General features: G+C 36.6%; 1 protein-coding gene across 1 annotated transcript in view; it reads right to left on the bottom strand.

The window, feature by feature from the left end:
* LOC123549320 (AFG3-like protein 2) overlaps positions 1-20,347 on the bottom strand; it is a 49,221-nt gene that overhangs the window by 12,540 nt on the left and 16,334 nt on the right. The window contains exons 6-13 of the mRNA XM_045337315.2: positions 19,526-19,665; positions 18,253-18,325; positions 16,871-16,968; positions 15,754-15,994; positions 15,160-15,316; positions 12,888-13,017; positions 9,324-9,421; positions 1,227-1,337 (exon numbers count right to left, since the gene is read on the bottom strand). Coding sequence (XP_045193250.2) covers positions 1,227-1,337; positions 9,324-9,421; positions 12,888-13,017; positions 15,160-15,316; positions 15,754-15,994; positions 16,871-16,968; positions 18,253-18,325; positions 19,526-19,665 — 1,048 coding nt within the window. The remainder of the gene's footprint in view (positions 1-1,226; positions 1,338-9,323; positions 9,422-12,887; positions 13,018-15,159; positions 15,317-15,753; positions 15,995-16,870; positions 16,969-18,252; positions 18,326-19,525; positions 19,666-20,347) is intronic.

The following is a 20,347-nucleotide window of genomic DNA, read 5'->3' as shown; positions in this document are numbered from 1 at the left end:
GGACAGATGATGCGCACAAGGTTGCGTCTACGGACAGACAGACAACCTGAAACCAGTATACCCCCCCTAACAACTTTGTTGTCGCGGGGTACAAAAAGGCCATGGTAACTCTGTATTGCTACAGAGTTCCAAAGCTCAGAACAGGTATAATAAGATTACAACAAGAGCTGTCACTAATGGTGACAAATGCCCCCGCAGCACCTTGACCTTTGACCTGGTGACCCCAAAGTCAGTAGGGGTGGTGTACTCAATAAGTACTATCAGTAAGTGAAGTTTGAAGGTCCTGGGTGAAGTGGTTTGCATGTAAAGTGCCTTCATGCAAAAAATTAACGTTGGCCCCTGTGACCTTAACCTTTGACCCAAAAGTCAGTAGGGTTGGTGTACTCATAAAGTACTATCAGCATGTGAAGTCTGCAGGTCCTGGGTCCAGTGGTTCGCGAGTAGTGCCTTCATGCAAAAAAGTTAATGTTGGCCCCTGTGACCTTGACCTTTGATCTGGTGACCCCAAAGTTAGTAGGGGTGGTGTACTCAATAAGTACTATCAGCATGTGAAGTTTGAAGGTCCTTGGTGCAGTGGTTCTCGAGTAAAGTGCCTTCATGCAAAAAGTTAACGTTGGCCCCTGTAACCTTGACCTTTGATCTGGTGACCCCAAAGTCAGTAGGGGTGGTGTACTCAATAAGTACAACCAGCATGTGAAGTTTGTAGGTCCTGGGTGCAGTGGTTCGCGAGTAAAGTGCCTTCATGCAAAAAATTAACGTTGGCCCCTGTGACCTTGACCTTTGACCTGGTGACCCCAAAGTCAGTAGGGGTGGTGTACTCAATAAGTACTATCAGCATATGAAGTTTGAAGGTCCTGGGTGCAGTGGTTCGCAAGTAAAGTCCCTTCATGCAAAAAGTTAACGTTGTGACGAACGAACAAACTAACTAACGAACTAATGGACGGACAGTTGGAAACTAATATGCCTCCCTTCGGGGCATAAAAACAGTTCTGCCAAAATACCTTGGATACCAGATTTTCAAAGAGCCATACATAGAGAAAACTAGTCCTTCTATAAGCATACATAACTTTTTTTTTTGATAAATCAAGATGGTTTTAAACAATTTTAGATGAGGGTCACCCAAGGAACATTTCTGCTAAATGACAGATGACAGATGGACAATGAGTGATCACAATTAATACATCAGTAATTTATTCTGGGCATATTTAAAGAATAAATTCCCATACCTGCCACAACTCGTTCAATAGCTTTCTCAAAGTCTACCAATTCTACTTCTGACTTGGAATCACGTGCAGCAATTAAGGCAGCCTCATTACACACGTTCATTACATCAGCACCTGAAGATAAATATGAAAATATTATATCTTAACAAAAGTGATATGTCACCTCTCACAGACTTCTGACTCCAACTTTGGAGTCACTAGTGCAAACTTTTTCTGATTGGTGAATTTGCTGGCGTAAAATCAAATTGACCCAGAGGAAACCCTGGTAATGATGCTTTATCAAGTTCATGAGAAGAATTCATTTAAGGTATTAGGTCACTAATAGTAATGTTTACAAAATGGCCTTTGCTTGGTATATTCTGAAAGGTAACCGTGTTTTGCACTATTTTGCAAATTTTAAACAACTTTTACCGTGCCGTTTTTTATAAATTGTGAATAACTTATGGTATCGCCTCAAGCTCAAGTAGAGACAAATTTCAAAGTTATAGCCACTATCCAAAACATTTGCAGAGAACTCATTTTACCATTAATTTCAATAGAAGAAACATCAAACTATTGGTAACTAATTATAAAACACAAAATAAAAATGTTAATATCATTTTTTCTATGGTGCCTCGAGTAAACGGATTTAATGAGACAGAATTCATACTTCAACATTGAAAGAATATGGTCGAATGATGAGTTTCTGTTTTGAATTTTGCTTACTCCATTTAAAAATAACCTTAGGGAAGACGTAAAACCTATCTAAATTTCTTCCACAATATATAATCTAAGAGTGAAAGCAAAATGGAGAACTTTCACCGTGCGTAATTCAATATTTTTAAAGATGTGTAACTCTACCCCTTCTGTTTAAGTAGTAAATTCTCTTTGAACACCAAAAAATCGCTTATAAGATTCATCTTTTTCCATTTTTGTACAAAACATCAATAATAAGTCTTGAAAGTAGTAAAAACTTACTAGTAAAAAAGGAAAATAAAGAAAAAAAAATTTGGTCCCAGTACGGCTTGAACCTACGCCCCACTAAGAATTGCAGTAAAAGTAGGTTCATGGTAGGAATTAAATACTCTTCAAAAAGGAGGTTCTCTATTAGTGATCTAATACCTTAAAGGTATTTCTATTTATAGCTCTGGCAGCATCTAAAAGGGGCCAAGCAGAAACATTTAAGCAAACTTGATAGAAAACTGTACCAGGATGCTACTAACCAAGTTTGATACAATTCTGATCTTAAGTTTCAGAGATGTCCTCTGATGAAGTGTACATGGACAATAGATGTATGGACTACAAAAGGTGAGTGATCACAACTTTGTGCTCAGGTGAGCTAACAAGGGAAATAATTTAGTGAAGTCAGTTATGGAACCCGATACATAAACTTGACAAATGATCTTTTCAGCTTGTTTTCAAGTACCAATGCAATACCTCTTTTTGTTTCAGAAATGTTCAAAGAAACATCATTTTGTCAAATTTTCCAACTCAAAAAGGAGAATAATTTTGTCACATTTATAGACCTTTGTGCGTAAACTTACATCAAGATTTTTAACTTTTGTGTGAAGTTTCAATCAAAAGCATGAAAATGTTTCAGAAATAATAAATTAAAAGAAATGTCAATTTTTGGAAATTTTAAAAGTGAAAAGGGCAAAATGCAAGTCAGAAATATGGGACCTGGTGTGTTAACTTGTGTTATGATCCTGTAAATATACTGAATGTTTCAACTGTTCACCAGAAGGGACAGGACGGGGACGGGATGGGACAGGACATGGATGAACGATACAAAGTGATTCCTATAAAGCCCACACCCCAAAGTTTTATTGGTGTTATAATGGAATCTTTTGAAGTACAGAGATATAAATCACAGAACTTTCACACGAAAACTAGAACTGTCACAGGAGTGACGAATACCCCAACAATACAGTCTTGACACAGAAGAATGGCAACCATAAGAAAGACATGGCCACAAAAAGGTGCAATTTACATCGAACTTGACCTGTATTTTATGATGTTACACCTGTGTACCAAAATTTATCTAAATCTGTCAAGCCTTTCCTGAGTTACTGTCCCGCAACCATGAGTTTGACAAATTTTAAGTTGGAAAGGGGCCATCACTACATATAAAATTGGTGGTTTGTAGACAAAGTCGAACTTTACCTGTAGTTTATGATGCCACACCTGTGTACCAAAAACATTTTAAATCTGTCAAGAACTGTCACTGGAGTGTTAAATGACTCCAATGGTGGATGAATATTGCACAATAGCTTGAGTCTGTGTAAAAAATATCAAATAATAAGAGAGGTACAGATAAAGTGTATCAAAACACTATATAAGTATAATTATAAGCAACAAGAGCTGTCGATTGAATGAATATGAACGTCGAAAAAGGGGCATAATTTAGTAAAAAAGCAATATAGGGTTATGGAACCTGCATAGTGCTTATCAGCTCATGACAGTGGACAAGTGTGTGAAGTTTCGATCCATTCCCATAAGTGGGTACTGAGATACCGGCTTACATATAAGAATTTAACCCAAAACTCCTAAGTTGAACAAGAGCTGTCCGTAAGACAGCGCGCTCCACTATTCGGGGATTTGACAGTAAAATGAATATATGTCTGAATAAGAGACCTCTACTATAAAAGGAAGATACAACAAGTGGCATAATTCCATCAAATACACAAATTAGAGTTATTAGGATTGTTACAACAAATGCAGATGATGATGGTAAAGATATATTTTGAGTTTCAAGTCATTATCTTATATAGTACCAAAGTTACGTCCAGAAAATAAAGTTTGTTAAAAAAATTTAAGTGTAAAAGGGATATAATATGGTCAAAAATACAAATCAGAGTTATAGGGATTGTTACCACACATGCAGATGATGGAGATAAAGATACATTTTAAGTTTCAAGTCGTTATCTTATATTGCATTAAAGTAATATCCAGAAAGCAAAGATTGCAAAAAAAATATAAGTACAAAAGGGGCATAATTCTGTCAAAAATACAATTAGAGTTATGGGGTATGTAACCACACATGCAGATGATGATTATAAACAAATATTTTTAATTTCAAGTCATTATCTTTTAAAGTACTAGAGATATGTCTATTAATAAAGCTTTCGAAAAAAATTTAACATGAAAATAATTCCAAGTATAACTCCTTGGTGACCTTGACCTTGGGAATAATGAGCCCAGCCCCTGCATATACTATGTTTGTATGCTGGACAATGTTTATGAGAACTTACAGTAAAGTATAAGCAAAAGTAACAAAGTTATGACAGAAAAACAAAGGTTGCCGAAAAACTTTAACCTTAAAAATAAGTATAAGACCTTGGTGACCTTGACCTTGGATAAAATGGGCCCAGTCCCTGTACATACTTTGTTCGCATACTGGACAATGTTTATGTGAAGTTACAGCAAGATATAAGCAAAAGTAAGAAAGATATGACAGAAAAACAAAGGTTGCCGAAAAACTTTAACCTTAAAAATAACCTAAGTACTACACCTTGGAGACCTTGACCTTGGGTATAATGGGCTCAACCCCTAAATATACTCTGTTTGCATACTAGACAATGTTTATGTGAAGTTACAGTAAGATATAAGCAATATTAACAAAGATATGACAGAAAAACAAAGGTTGCCAAAAAACTTTAACCTTAAAAATAACCTAAGTATAACAGCTTGGTGACCTTGACCTTGGGTATAATGGGCTCAGCCCCTATACATACATTGTTTGTATACTGGACAATGTTTATGTGAAGTTACAGTAAGATATAAGCAATAGTAACAAAGATATGACAGAAAAACAAAGGTTGCCGAACTTTAACCAAGATGGGTCACGCCGACGCCGACACTGACACCGGGCCGAGTAGTATAGCCCCCCTATTCTCCGAATAGTGGAGCTAAAAAGGGGCATAATTTTGTAAAATGCGAAGTTGAGTTATTGACCCTTTGCACTGCATGTCATATCATGACAGTGAACAAGTGTGTGAAGTTTCAATCCTTTCCCATTAGTGGATACTGAAATACCAGTTAACACAAAAAAACTTAACCAAAAATTTCTATGTTGAAAAAGGGGCATAATTTTATTAAAAAGCAAAATAAAGTTATGGGACCTGCTTTGTGCATGTCAGATCATGACAGTGAACAAGTGTGTGAAGTGATTCAATCCATTCCAATTAGTGAGTACCGAGATACCAGCTTACATACAAAACCTTAACCAAAAAATTTGAAAAAGGGGCATAATTTTGTAAAAAAGCAAAACAGAGTTACGGAACCTGTGCAATGTAAGTCAGTTTATCACAGTGAATTAGTGTGTGAAGTTTCAATCCATTCCCAGAAGTGGTTGCTGAGATACCAGCTTACATACAAAAACTTAACCAAATCAAGACGCCGACACCGACGCATGGGCGAGTCCAATAGCTCTACCATTCTATGAATAGTCGAGCTAAAAAGGGGGCATAATTCAGGAAATATTGGTGCAAGAGTTATGCACCTTGTGTCATATCATGTGGGTGATGATATGGAACAAGTTTGAAACAAATGCATTTCGTAATAACTGAGATATAATGAAAATGCATCAAAATTAAATTGAATTCTAAGTAAAAGGGGGCATAATTCACGAAAAATTGGTGTCAGATTTATGTACCTTGTGTCACATGATGCGTGTGGTAAGGTGGAACACCTATTTTAAGTTTGAATCAAATCCATTTAGTAATAACTGAGATATAGTGAAAATGCGTCAAATTCTAAGTAATAGAGGGCATAACTCATGAAAAATTGGTGTCAGAGTTATGCACCTTGTGTCACATGATGTGGGTGATAAGGTGGAACATCTATTTTAAGTTTGAATCAAATCTATTTAGTAATAACTGAGATATAGATTTTGGGATGCGACGTTATGGGACAGGACATGACAAAACTGACTTCTATATAGCCCCCACCCCGCAAAACAAGTTTGGTGGGGGTGTACAGGGGTTCCACTAGACATGAAAACCCAGGAGTCCCAGGACCCTTGGGTCCAAATTCTGAAGGGTCCTTTTCCAAAATACAGGAGTCCTGTCCCAACATGTCGATATAATTGACTATATTTTCTTATGTAGGCCTAATACGTAGATCTCTTAAGCTAATAAAGCAATAAAACCTAGATCATGTTACAACATATAAAATGTCTCTTTCAGGTTATATAATCTCATATTGTAAACCAATATTTATCAAAATTCATGTTATCTTGATTAGGTTCTTCTTCAGTATTTCATTTAATAACAGAAAAGTGCTATAACACTCTGTAACAAGAGCTGTCTGATGACAGCGCGCTCGACTATTCGAAGAATTGATTGAAGAATGGGGTCAAAATATTTCCACGGATATTCAGACAAAAGAAATAAATAGATTAGACAAACAATGTTCCTGTATTACTTTGATTTCGATAAGTCTTGCACTAAATGGCAATATATGAGCCAATTTCAAAGTCCAAAAAGGGCCATAATTCAGTCAAAATAGTTATGACTTTACATGTAATCTATTGCAACGTATTGCCATATCAAAATTTGACATAAATGACTGTATGAAACAAACCAATTTCAAAGTCAAAGGCATAATCAGCCAAATGTCAAGTATAGTCTCTTGCCAACATGACTATGATAAACAGTGAAAAGTTTCAAAGTCCAAAATGTCACTGTACAAATAATTAACCAGATTTTAAAGTCAAAAGGCCATATTCAGCCAAAATCTTGATGATTTAAATTACTTGCTAATAACTTGGGACAATGTAACTGTGTAAACAAGTGTTGAAAGTTTCAAAGCTTTAATCTCAAAAGACTTGTCAAAATAAACTGGTACGAAATATTAACCATGATTTTTAAGTCAAAAAGGGCCATAATTCAGCCAAAATCCTTGATGGAGTTATGTGCTCTTGCCTATAACTGGCATGATGATGGTAAACAAGTGTTGAAAGTTTCAAAGCTTTATCTCAAAAGACTTTGTCTAAATATAAACTGGTACGAAAAACTTAACCATGATTTCTAAGTCAAAAGGGCCATAATTCAGCCAAAATCCTTGATGGAGTTATGTGCTCTTGCCTATAACTGGCCATGATGATGGTAAACAGTGTTAAAGTTTCAAAGCTTCATCTCAAAAGACTTTGTCAAAATGTGGACTGGTACAAAAACTTGACCAAGGTTGTGATGCCGACACTGACGCCGACACAGACGCCGACGCCGTGGTGAGTAGGATAGCTCTACTTATTCTTCGAATAGTCGAGCTAAAAATGCATCCAAAATGTACTATCCGGATACTGGTACACTTTCGGAATGTTGTCTGAAAGTGGTTTTTGCTTAGTTTACTTGGCCCACTAAGGTAAACCAGAGATAGTTCCTCAAATAATGATGGTACTTATCATTAAAAATTGAATTGAAAGTCAGTTTTTTTTAAAGGAATTTTTGAAAAATTGCATATGACATTGGGCGTAATTAGAATCGTGAACGGACATTCTAATATTAGTTTTGCTTTCAAAATTCATTATAATTTGTGGATTTTCTTGTTGATAGTTTTGACAAAACATGGACTTGTATGAAAACAGAACCAATTTCAAAGTCCAAAAAGGGCCATAATTCAGCCAAAATAGATGACAGAGTTAATATGTTCTCTTTCCTACAGACTATTATACTAAACAAGTGATAAAAGTTTCAAAGCCATATGTCAAACACTTTACAAAAAATATGAACTGGTACGAAAAACTTAACCAAGATTTCTAAGTCAAAAGGGGCCATAATTCAGCCAAAATCCTTGATGCAGTTATGTACTCTTGCCTATAACTGGACATGGTGATGGTAAACAGGTGTTGAAAGTTTCAAAGCTTTATCTCAAAAGACTGTCAAAATATGAACTGGTACGAAATATTAACCCAGATTTTTAAGTCAAAAAGGGCCATAATTCAGCCAAAATCCTTGATGGAGTTATGTGCTCTTGCCTATAACTGGACATGGTGATGGTAAACAAGTGTTGAAAGTTTCAAAGCTTTATCTCAAAAGACTTTGTCTAAATATAAACTGGTACGAAAAACTTAACCATGATTTCTAAGTCAAAAGGGGCCATAATTCAGCCAAAATCCTTGATGGAGTTATGTGCTCTTGCCTATAACTGGCCATGATGATGGTAAACAAGTGTTGAAAGTTTCAAAGCTTTATCTCAAAAGACTTTGTCAAAATGTGGACTGGTACGAAAAACTTAACCAAGGTGTGACGCCGACGCTGACGCCGACACCGACGCCGTGGTGAGTAGGATAGCTCTACTTATTCTTCGAATAGTCGAGCTAAAAATGCATCCAAAATGTACTATCCGGATACTGGTACACTTTCGGAATGTTGTCTGAAAGTGGTTTTTGCTTAGTTTACTTGGCCCACTAAGGTAAACCAGAGATAGTTCCTCAAATAATGATGGTACTTATCATTAAAAATTGAATTGAAAGTCAGTTTTTTAAAGGAATTTTGGAAAAATTGCATATGACATCGGGCGTAATTAGAATCGTGAACGGACATTCTAATATTAGTTTTGCTTTCAAAATTCATTATAATTTGTGGATTTTCTTGTTGAAATTATGGTACGACCACGAAACAATGGTCTAATTCAAAGTTTGCATGACGAAATCTTACAGGGCACTTTTCACATGCTCGGTAATCAGCTGGTCGCTTAATTACGATAATTTAATAATTGGCGCCTTTTTTGACAGTATACAGGATCAATACGCTTTATCAATTAATGTTAACACTTCATTGATTCTGGTTACCTATGTGCAGTCGCCGTGACGTAACTTGCTGATAAAAATGCGGTAAGGCATGTCTACAGGTTAAAGGGCGGGAATTAGCAGAAGATCAAAGGCAGGAGGGCATGACCGCGAGTGTTTATTCTGAATACACGTGTTTATCGTGGACATAGTTTTACTGTAGGAAATGAATGATAAGAGAAAGGATTATCAAAGGAAAATGCCTCTGGGTCCCGAGTGATGCACATGCAAGTGTCATGCTGGGTCCTTTGAGCGTCTTTTGAAAATCTCCCGGGTCCGGACCCGGGTCAAATGGAACCCCTGGGTGTAATAAATCTACATATTTTCATTACCAGAAAAGCCAGGTGTTAAGGAAGCCATCTTCCTCGCCAGATCATTTTTTTCTAGGGATGTTTTTATTTTCTTCAAATGAACTTTGAATATTGATGCTCTGAAAATATAAAGGAATGTGAAAAGAACAAAAATCTCCATTGCAAAACTACAGATAAAACAGACTGAAAAAATAATAATTAATTTCTTAGGACATTTATTTGTTTACAACAGTATTTCAGTTATGTCACAGCAGGTAGTTGACCTAACCCGTGTCCCTGGATTCTGTACCCGTACAAACCTGTTCTCCGCAAGTATCTGCTAACTTCCCAACATGAATCAGAGTTGGAGGACAAATGATGTCAGACACAGAACATACGCCCCGCTCGGGGATCAAACTCACGATAACGCAATCCGTAGATCTGCGCTCTCCCTACTGAGCTCAGCGGGCAGGCATTTCTTAGGACAATTCCTCAATACCAACAAGAAAATGAAAGGTTTTTGAATAAGTTTGATACACTTTAAGTAAAGATTATGGAATTTCGACAAACTGTAAATTCATTAAAGAAAAAAAATATCTTCCTGTTTAAATTTGAAGAGAAAGAATATTCTTAAAAGAATTTATCATTAATAAATACCTCATCAATGTACATGTATATACTACAATTAAAAACAACACTATAATGCTATATAAAGAAGAACATTACCACACTATGAAGAGTTAAAAGAGACAATATGATATCACAGACATCATATCATACGACTGAATCAAATAACAGAAAAGTGTGTTAAAACTAAAACAAGAGGGCCATGAAGGTCCTGTATCGCTCACCTGATCTATTGACCTAAAGATCATCAAGATTAACATTCTGACCAAGTTTCATTAAGATATGGTCATAAATGTGGCCTCTAAAGTGTTAACTAGCTTTTCCTTTGATTTGACCCGGTGACCTAGTTTCTGACCCCACATGACCCAGATATGAACTTGACGTAAAGACCATCAAGATTAACATTCTGACTAAGTTTCATGAAGATACAGTCATAAATGTGGCCTCTACCGTGTTAACAAGCTTTTCCTTTGATTTGACCTGGTGACCTAGTTTTTTAACCCAGATGACCCAATATCGAACTCGACCAAGATTTTATTGAGGGTAACATTCTGACCAAGTTTCATTAAGATTGGACCAAAATTGTGACCTCTAGATTGTTAACAAGCTTTTCCTTTGATTTGACCTGGTGACCTAGTTTTTGACCCCAGATGACCCAATATAGAACTCATCCAAGATTTTATTGAGAGTAACATTCTGACCAAGTTTCATTAGGATTGGGCCAAAATTGTGACCTCTAGAGTGTTAACAGTCAAATTGTTGATGACGACGGACAGACGGACGACTGACGGACGGACGACGAACACATGACGATCACAAAAGCTCACCTTTGAGCACTTTGTACTCAGGTGAGCTAACAATACCTTAAAACACTGATAATAAACCGAATTTGAAAATCGATGCACCGAAAAGGCAGGTATAAAAAATGTTTTACGTGGAGTACCATTAAACAAGCAGTTATCACATTAAACGGTAAAGGAAAAACTGAACAGTTGTATATTTATACTGAAAACATACAGGCAGTTAAATCTTTTTTAGAACTTAGCAGAGAAAGTAATTTATTACAAAACTGCACTTCAATAGTTAGTTCTGAAAACAAGAGGGCCAAGATGGCCCTAGGTCGCTCACCTGATAAACACACCATAACAGTGTAAACATGTTTGACATAGTGATTTCATGGAAACAAATATTCTGACCAATTTTCATTAAGATTGGATCAAAGATGCGGTTTCTTAAGTGTAAACAAGCATTTTCTTCAATTTGACCTAGTGACCTAGTTTTTGAGCTAAGATGACCTACATTCGAATCTGATCTAGATTTGATTAAGGCAATCATTCTGACTAAATTTCATCAACCTCGATTAAAAAATACAGCCTCTATCGCATACAAAACATTTTTCTTTGATATATCCTAGCGACCTAGTTTTTGACCCCAGGTGACCCATATTCAAACTTGACCTTTACTTCATCAAGGCAATCATTCTGACCAAAATTCATGAAGACCAATTGAAAAAAACAGCCTCTATCGCATACACAAGGTTTTTCTTTGATTTGACCTCGTGACCTAGTTTTTGACCCCAGATGACCCATTTTCAAAACTGGCCTAGATTTCATCAAGGTTATCATTCTGACAAAATTTCATGAAGATCAGTTGAAAAATACAGCCTCTATCGCATACACAAGGTTTTTCTTTGATTTGACCTAGTGACCTACTTTTCAACCCGATAACCCATTTTCCAATTTGGCCTAGATTTTATCAAGGTAATCATTCTGACCAAAATGCATAAAGATAAAATGCAAAATACAGCCTCTATCGCATACACAAGGCTTTTCCTTGATTTGACCTAGTGACCTAGTTTTTGACCCCGGGTGACACATTTTCGAACCTGGCCTAGATTTCATCTGGGTAATCATTCTGACAAAATTTCATGAAGATCAATTGAAAAATACAGCCTCTATCGCATACACAAGGTTTTTCCTTGATTTGACCTAGTGACCTAGTTTTTCACCCCAGATGACCCATTTTCGAACTCGGCCTAGATTTCATCAAGGTAATCATTCTGACAAAATTTCATGAAGATCAGTTGAAAAATACAGCCTCTATCGCATACACAAGCTAAATGTTGACGGACGACAGACGCCGGACATCGAGCGATCAGAAAAACTCACCTGAGCATTGCTCAGGTGAGCTAAAAACAAGAGCTGTCAGTGGACAGCGCGCTCGACTATTCTCAGTGCTTGATTGTATAATATAAGCAATGAGTAAAACTTTAACATTATAATAAGCATATTCTAAGTCAAAATGGGGCCATAATTCAGTCAAAATGCTTGATAGAGTTGCCTCCTCCTTTTTACAGACTGGAGTCATGATGATAAGCAAGTATGCAAAATATGAAAGCAATACCTCAATGGACTTTGAAAATATTTGTGGTGGTACGCAAACTTTAACATTTATTCTAAGTTGAAAAGGGGCCATAATTCAGTCAAAATGCTTGATAGAGTTGCCTCCTCCTTTTTACAGACTGGGGTCATGATGGTAAACAAGTATGCAAAATATGAACGCAATATCTCAATGGACTTTGAAAATATTTGGGGTGGTACGCAAACTTTAACATTTATTTTAAGTTGAAAAGGGGCCATAATTCAGTCAAAATGCTTGATAGTGTTGCCTCCTCCTTTATACAGACTGGGGTCATGATGGTAAACAAGTATGCAAAATATGAAAGCAATATCTCAATGGACTTTGAAAATATTTGGGGTGGTACACAAACTTTAACATTTGTGTGACGCCCACGCTAATGCCGACGCCGGGGCGAGTAGGATAGCTCCCCTATTCTTCGAATAGTCGAGCTAAATAAGGTTTCTTGATTCATTTTTTATAGTTCTAGCATACAGAAATCTCATTACCCTGAATTGTAATTCTGAAAACAAAAATAATTCTGGATTTATTAAATTTGACCGTAAACAGAACTGCACTTACCTCCCTTTAATATCTGGATTAGAAACATAGATTTGCCTGTCAAACCTGCCAGGTCTAAGTAAAGCTTTGTCTAGTATGTCTACTCTATTTGTAGCAGCTAACACAACTACTCCTCCTTGATTCTGGAAACCTGCAAGTCAAAATAGTAAAAAATTCCTAGAAATAACATTCTAGTATATCTATCTATGTTAAGTATATGATGATGCATATACAAATGAGCCGCGCCATGAGAAAACATAGTGGCTTTGCGACCAGCATGGATCCAGACCAGCCTGCGCATCAGCGCAGTCTGGTCAGGATCCATGCTGTTCGCTAACAGTTTCTCTAATGGCAATAGTCTTTGAAAGCGAACAGCATGGGATGCGTGCTGGTCGCAAGGTCACTATGTTTTCTCATGGCACGGCTCAAATGTGTTTTTGAACATTTTAACATTTTTTTATACAGCAACTGCTTTTATGTGATTGTCAGAGTTCCTGATAACTTCAGACTTTAGACTCTAGTCAGCAAATCAGACTCCTTTCATTAGCTAAATGGGAGTGTAGATTTCCCAGATGTAGGACAACCCACCCCCACCTCCCCCTTTGACAAAGTCCCTCCAGCTAAGGTTGACAGTCACAAAATTTCTATGTTAAAAAGGGTTATGATTTTGACAAAATAAAAGTTAGAGTTATGTAATTAATCCTTAGAGGTCATCTGATGATGCAAAAGACATGTGTGAAGTCTGCAAACATTTGGCCAGGTAGTTTCTGAGAAACTCGCTTACATGCAAAACTTCAACATGAAATTTGAAGTAAAAAGGGACATAATTTTGAAAAGAGAAAAGCTATAGTTATGTAACTTTTTTCCTGAGAGGACATCAAATGATGTTGAAGAAATGCGTTAAGTTTGAAAGCATATGGCCAAGCAGTTGTTAAGAAATCTGTTTATATACAAAACGAGATCATGATGTAGAAGCCAACACTGGCGAGTGGGCGATCAAAAAAGCTCTTCTTTTTGAAAAAAAAAATCAAATATTAAAGTTAAAAATTACAATTTTCAATATGATAACTATAGAATTAAGCGGAAATTTCAATACAACTGGAAACAAGAGGGCCATGAAGGCCCTGTATCGCTCACCTGATCTATTGACCTAAAGATCATCAAGATTAACATTCTGACCAAGTTTCATTAAGATATGGTCATAAATGTGGCCTCTAAAGTATTAACTAGCTTTTCCTTTGATTTGACCCGGTGACCTAGTTTTTGACCCCACATGACCCAGATTCGAACTTGATTTAAAGATCATCAAGATTAACATTCTGACTAAGTTTCATGAAGATACAGACATAAATGTGGCCTCTAGAGTGTTAACAAGCTTTTCCTTTGATTTGACCCAGTGACCTAGTTTTTGACCCCACATGACCCAGATTCAAACTTGACCTAAAGATCATCAAGATTAACATTCTGACCAAGTTTCATGATGATACAGTCATAAATGTGGCCTCTAGACTGTTAACAAGCTTTTCCTTTGATTTGACATATTAACCTAGTTTTTTACTCCACCTGACCCAGATTTGACCCGGTGACCTATAGATCATCAAGATTAACATTCTGACCAAGTTTCATTAAGATATGGTCATAAATGTGGCCTTTACAGTGTTAACTAGCTTTTCCTTTGATTTGACCCGGTGACCTAGTTTTTGATCCTACATGACCCAGATTCAAACTGGACCTTGAGATCATCAAGATTAACATTCTGACCAGGTTTCATGAAGATACAGTCATAAATGTGGCCTCTACAGTGTTAACAAGCTTTTCCTTTGATTTGACCTGGTGACCTAGTTTTTGACCCCAGATGACCCAGTATCGAACTCGTCCAAGATTTTATTGAGGGTAACATTCTGACCAAGTTTCATTAAGATTGGGCCAAAATTGTGACCTCTAGAGTGTTAACAAGCTTTTCCTTTGATTTGACCTGGTGACCTAGTTTTTAATCCCAGATGTCCAAATATCGAACTTGTCCAAGATTTTATTGAGAGTAACATTCTGACAAAGTTTCATTAAGATTGGGCCAAAATTGTGACCTCTAGAGTGTTAACAGTCAAATTGTTGACGACGATGGACGGACGAACGACGACGGACACAGGGCAATCACAAAAGCTCATTTTGAGCACTTTGTGTTCAGGTGAGCTAAAAATGTAAGGGGGATTTTGTCCACCTTTGTCAAACTGGGTATAGGGGATTTTGTCCATATCCAATAATATACACGTGCAAATTCAATATGCTTTCTCACCATCCATCTCTACCAGCAGCTGGTTTAAAGTACTTTCTTGTTCACTGTGGCTGCCACCAACTTTATTCTCGCCTCTCTTCCTACCAACTGCATCTATTTCATCTATAAATAATATACATGGTGCATTCTTTCTTGCTGTTGCAAACATGTCCCGAACCTGAAAAGTACAAGTGAGTATTCTAATGAGGAAAAATCTATCACTTTTGCACAGATGTTTTCTTGTTTCTTTTGAAGTTATACACTCACTCCTTTTAGGAGCAAACTTGTTGCTTTTCTTTTGATTTAGGTGAATAAACCTTGAACCAGACAACCATAGGAATGTAACTAGAGTAGTATTTTAGATTAAAATCCAGTTGATTCATTTCATGTCAACTTACATACATCAAACTAATTCAAAACATTTTCTTTCAATTTTGATAGTGTATGAATAACCTACTTGGCACATACAATATTAACAACCCAAGTACATAATCCTTGTTTCTTTTACCCCTTAGATCGTGTCTTTTATCCACACCCTAAGGAATACACACTGGCTTTTAGCCATCCCCCTACCTTCTACATTGTGTATTTAAGTCAAAAGAAATCTAAACTTACCCTGGAAGCACCAACTCCGACAAACATTTCAAGAAACTCTGACCCAGATACTGTAATAAATGGCACACCAGCTTCTCCCGCAGTCGCCTTTGCTAAAAGGGTCTTTCCTGTTCCAGGCGGTCCAGTCAGTAAGGCCCCTTTTGGGATTTTTGCACCAAGATTAACATACTGTTGTGGGTTTTTGAGGAAGTTCACAAATTCCATGATTTCTATTTTGGCTTCCTCACAACCAGCTACATCTCTATAAAATAAAAACTAGAATTCAAGGAATATAGACAAACACAAAAAAATCCCATTTATCTGTATCAAATTATTACCAACAAATCAATAACCATATTTACATAAATGTCACCTAACAAATCAATATTCGGACAAACAGAACAAAACAAGAGCTGTCCGTAAGACAGCACACTTGACTTGTCTCAGTGCTTGACTCTGAATTAGAGCTTTGCCAGTAAAAACTTTAACCAAATAATATTAAGTTAAAAAGGGGCATAACTCTGTCAAAATTCAAACCAGAATAATGGGGATTGTTTCTCCTGGTGTATACTTTGATAGTAAATAACTATTTTAAGTTTCAGGTCAATAGCTTTGATAGTAACAGAGATATTTGACTTTATCAAAAAGTTTAACCGACGGCGACGAGTGCAATAGCTCTACTTTTTCTTTAAAAGCTTGAGTTAACAAGAGACCAATGTTTGCCTTAAGTCATTCAAAATCTATAGATAGATGCACAGGATGGAACTAGTACAACTTTAAATTTGACTGAAACACATTTTTTTAATTGTATACTTTTCACAATAATGTGCTGTTTATATATCCTTATATTTGCTTTTATAGACACATACTGAAACCAACAATTTTGTACCTGGTAACATGACACCATTAAGTGGTTAAAATAAATGTTTAATTACAAACCTACACAATTACAGATCACATGGTGACTTTCCAACTTTTGATGGCAGAGGAAGACCTCAGGTGCCCCAGCCGGCATTATTTAATCATGGACGGGCAGAACTGGGTAGAACTACCAACCTTCCGTAAGCCAACTGAGTTCCGCCAGGTATCAGATTTTACCTTGACTGGAACCAATGCTTCTAAGTAACAAGTAATGTACCTGAATTTGACTCCTGTATCCTCTTTAACCACCTTAGCTGTTGATTTAGCAAAACTGAATAATCCACCACCTGATCTGCCAGCGCCACCTTTCCCTGACTGAAATTAGGCAAAGACAATGTGTTTTATGTCTTCACAATTTATTGAATAAACGAAGTAGAATGCAAACTTCTTGATGTATTTCCTTTAGTTTATGCCATACTTTGTTTCTACAGTGTATGACAGTTGTTTGTTTATGGTTTTAAAACTGAGGAGAAAATGACTGAGTAAGTGGCAGATGAAACTGTGAAAACAAATTAATAAAAGGTCTAAATTACTCGCATATCACCTTGTATTATAGCTGTATTATACCTGTATTATCAGAATGATTTTCATGAAATTTATGCAGGGAGAAAAAGCTCACTAGGTTGTGATAGGTCTTTAACTCTCTTCAGTGATACAAAAACAGAAAAAGTATTTCCAATCGATTAAAGCCACAACATCTAATAAACTCGGGTCATCAACAACTGTTGCGCAACTTGAGAAAATCTAACATATGCTATAAAACATTCGTTTCTTACTTATAAAAACAGTTTAAACTCGTTTGTTTCTCGAATTCCAAGGGATCGACCGTGTTACTTGGAGATAACTAAAAGTCAAATGAGCCGTGCCATGAGAAAACCAACATAGTGGCTTTGTGACCAGCATGGATCCAGACCAGCCTGCGCATCCGTGCAGTCTGGTCAGTATCCATGCTGTTCGCTAACGGTTTCTCTAAATGCAATAGGCTTTAAAAGCGAACAGCATGGATCCTGACCAGACTGCATGGATGCTCAGGCTGGTCTGGATCCATGCTGGTCGCAAACCCACTATGTTGGTTTTCTCATGGCACGGCTCAAATTATAAACAATGTTTTGTGCACATGTTTTCAGGATGGGACCTGTAAATGTCTTCCAAGACAGCCGGAATTTTGAGATAAGCGAGTTTGAGGTACCGAATTTCAACTATATTTGACTTCCTACACTTGCATCATATCTATGATTAAGGAGGTCAATCTATCAGTTAAAAAGTCCTTGCAATGATCCAAGAAACTGCACTGCGTTCAAATTCTTTTCTTTACTGGAACTGTTTCATGAGCAAAAACGAGTAACATAATTCAAAGAAGTATCTTATAAAAAGATTAACCTTTACCCTGCTAAATTTCTATACTGAACTTGCCCATCTTTCAATTTGGACAGAACCATTTACTGTTAAAAGGGGAGCCTTATCAAAAAGGTACTGACTGAATGGCGAACAGTGCAGATCATGATCCGACTGCACGGAATAAGGCATAATCAATTATGTCCAGCATGATAAGGGTTACTAAATGTTAATGACAATTAACAAGTGAGTTAAGTATATTACCTGAAAGGCGTAGAATACGCCAAAAAGGATGAGCAATGGAACCAAGCTTCTTAGTACCTGCGCTGTAAATTCCCTGTAACATATATATACAGTACATCAGTACTACCAGTCAACATCGAACTAGAACTATCGGTAAAAGCGATCAATACCCCCAAGTCACTGTGTTGATACCGGAAAAGTAAAATGGTATGATCATGATGATAGACCTTCAAGTACAAAACTGAATTTTGAACTTAGTAACCCACATTGTGCACTCTGCATGTCTGCTTGCTGAGATTAACAGGTGATCCTAGTTTTATGAAATTCACTTTAATGGTTTAGAAGATATATAGCAAACACAAATCTAAGTTATGTATTATGTGACAAATTAGTGCGACTTTTACCTTAGGTTTAGTGACCTGGGACATATGTTATGCATGCCATTTTGATGAGGCTAACAACTGATGCAAGTTAATGAAAATCTTTATGAATTAATACTGTAAATGTTTCCTTCAGTTAATATTACAAGCATTGTTCTGCACACTAAAGCTAAAACCCAGCCTTTTGATTTGTTTGTTTTGGGTTTAACGCCATTTTTCAACAGTATTTCAGTTATATAACGGCGGGCAGTAAACCTAACCAGTGTTCCTGGATTCTGTACCAGTACAAACCTGTTCTCTGCAAGTAACTGCCAACTTCCCTACACGAATCAGAGGTGGAGGACAAATGATTTCAGACACAATGTCTTTTATCAAACTGTCACAGAGAACATACGCTACACCCAGGGCTTGAACTTACAACCCTGAGATCTCCAGCGCTCTCCCTATTGAGCTAAGCGGGCGGGATGCCAGCCTTTTGAACATTAAGGACCTCTGCAATAGTGTTATAAAGGGAGTATTGTTTTATCTCCAACCATACATTCCCAGTCTTTTTCTTTCAATTCAATATCAGGTAGTAAGCCTAGAGTATGCCATGTTTGGTTATGATTTGACTTAAAGAATTTTATCACAGTAAACTTAGACAGTGTGTGATTTCAAGATGAAATGAACAGTCAAAGACTTTTTGAAAATAATTCTTGAAAATAATTCCATTGTAGGTTAATTACATCAAATATAAAATATTCCCACGGCAATGTTTTCTTGAATATCATTTTATAAATGAATTCACAGTTACTTTTACAAGAAACTAACAATTTTATAGTGTAAATAATTTAAGAACTCTCATCAAATTTGCATTAACTAGATTTTTTTTTTACTCACCACTCAACTGACCAGAGAATGTAATAATAACTTACTTTGCATGTTCTGTCTTGTAGTAAACTGGAACAAAATTGGCCCGAGATATTTCTAGATCTAACTGTGCTTGCTCCAGATTTTTCTCAAACTGTTCAACTGAACCAAGCGTAAACCATGGTGTCTGCCCACTCACTGGTTGCTGTAATGTAAGCAATCTATTTGTATCAATAGAATCTCATGACTGTATACAACATTTATGCCCTTTTATACATATTTCTCACAAAGTCTCTGGTCTCGCTGGGTGAAATCTCTAACAAAACCCCAGGTGCACAACTTCACATGCTGAACAATATTCCTGTAATGTTTCATAAACCTAGGTGCCATACTTTTTTTTTAAGATACATGCAACTACAACGTTTAGGCCCTTTTTATGCATATTTTTAACTAAGTTAAGGGCAATATCTTTGGCTAGGAGAGGTCTTGGTTTACGGTAAATAAGACATGTTCTAGTTAGCATTTGACTAAGGACCTTTAAACACTCTGATAAAACATGGAATATTTTAAATGACCTTTCAGTCTGCTTCACTTAATTTTCATCGATAAGATGGTGACGCAGTTATTAAGATCAAGAACCACACTCCATGGTTTGTACTGGAGAAGTCTTTTCCCTTTGTGAGGGTGGGTCAAAAAGTTGTTTAAAAAGGTACGAGGTCTTGGTTTGGTGCTAAGAAATCATGTTCACTGTACGCATCAAACACGGGGGTCGCTAGAAACAAGCCAATTTTAATGTGAAATGCATCGGTAGGAAATAAAAAGGTTGTTGTAGACAGGACGTCGCTGAAAGCAAGGAGTCGCAAGGCAGTCTTAACTGATGTAATATA

The sequence above is a fragment of the Mercenaria mercenaria genome, chromosome 6 (assembly GCF_021730395.1).
Source record: "Mercenaria mercenaria strain notata chromosome 6, MADL_Memer_1, whole genome shotgun sequence".
Taxonomy (NCBI): domain Eukaryota; kingdom Metazoa; phylum Mollusca; class Bivalvia; order Venerida; family Veneridae; genus Mercenaria; species Mercenaria mercenaria.
The sequence above is the reverse complement of the archived record's forward strand: the minus strand, read 5'-3'. Positions and strand labels throughout refer to the sequence as shown.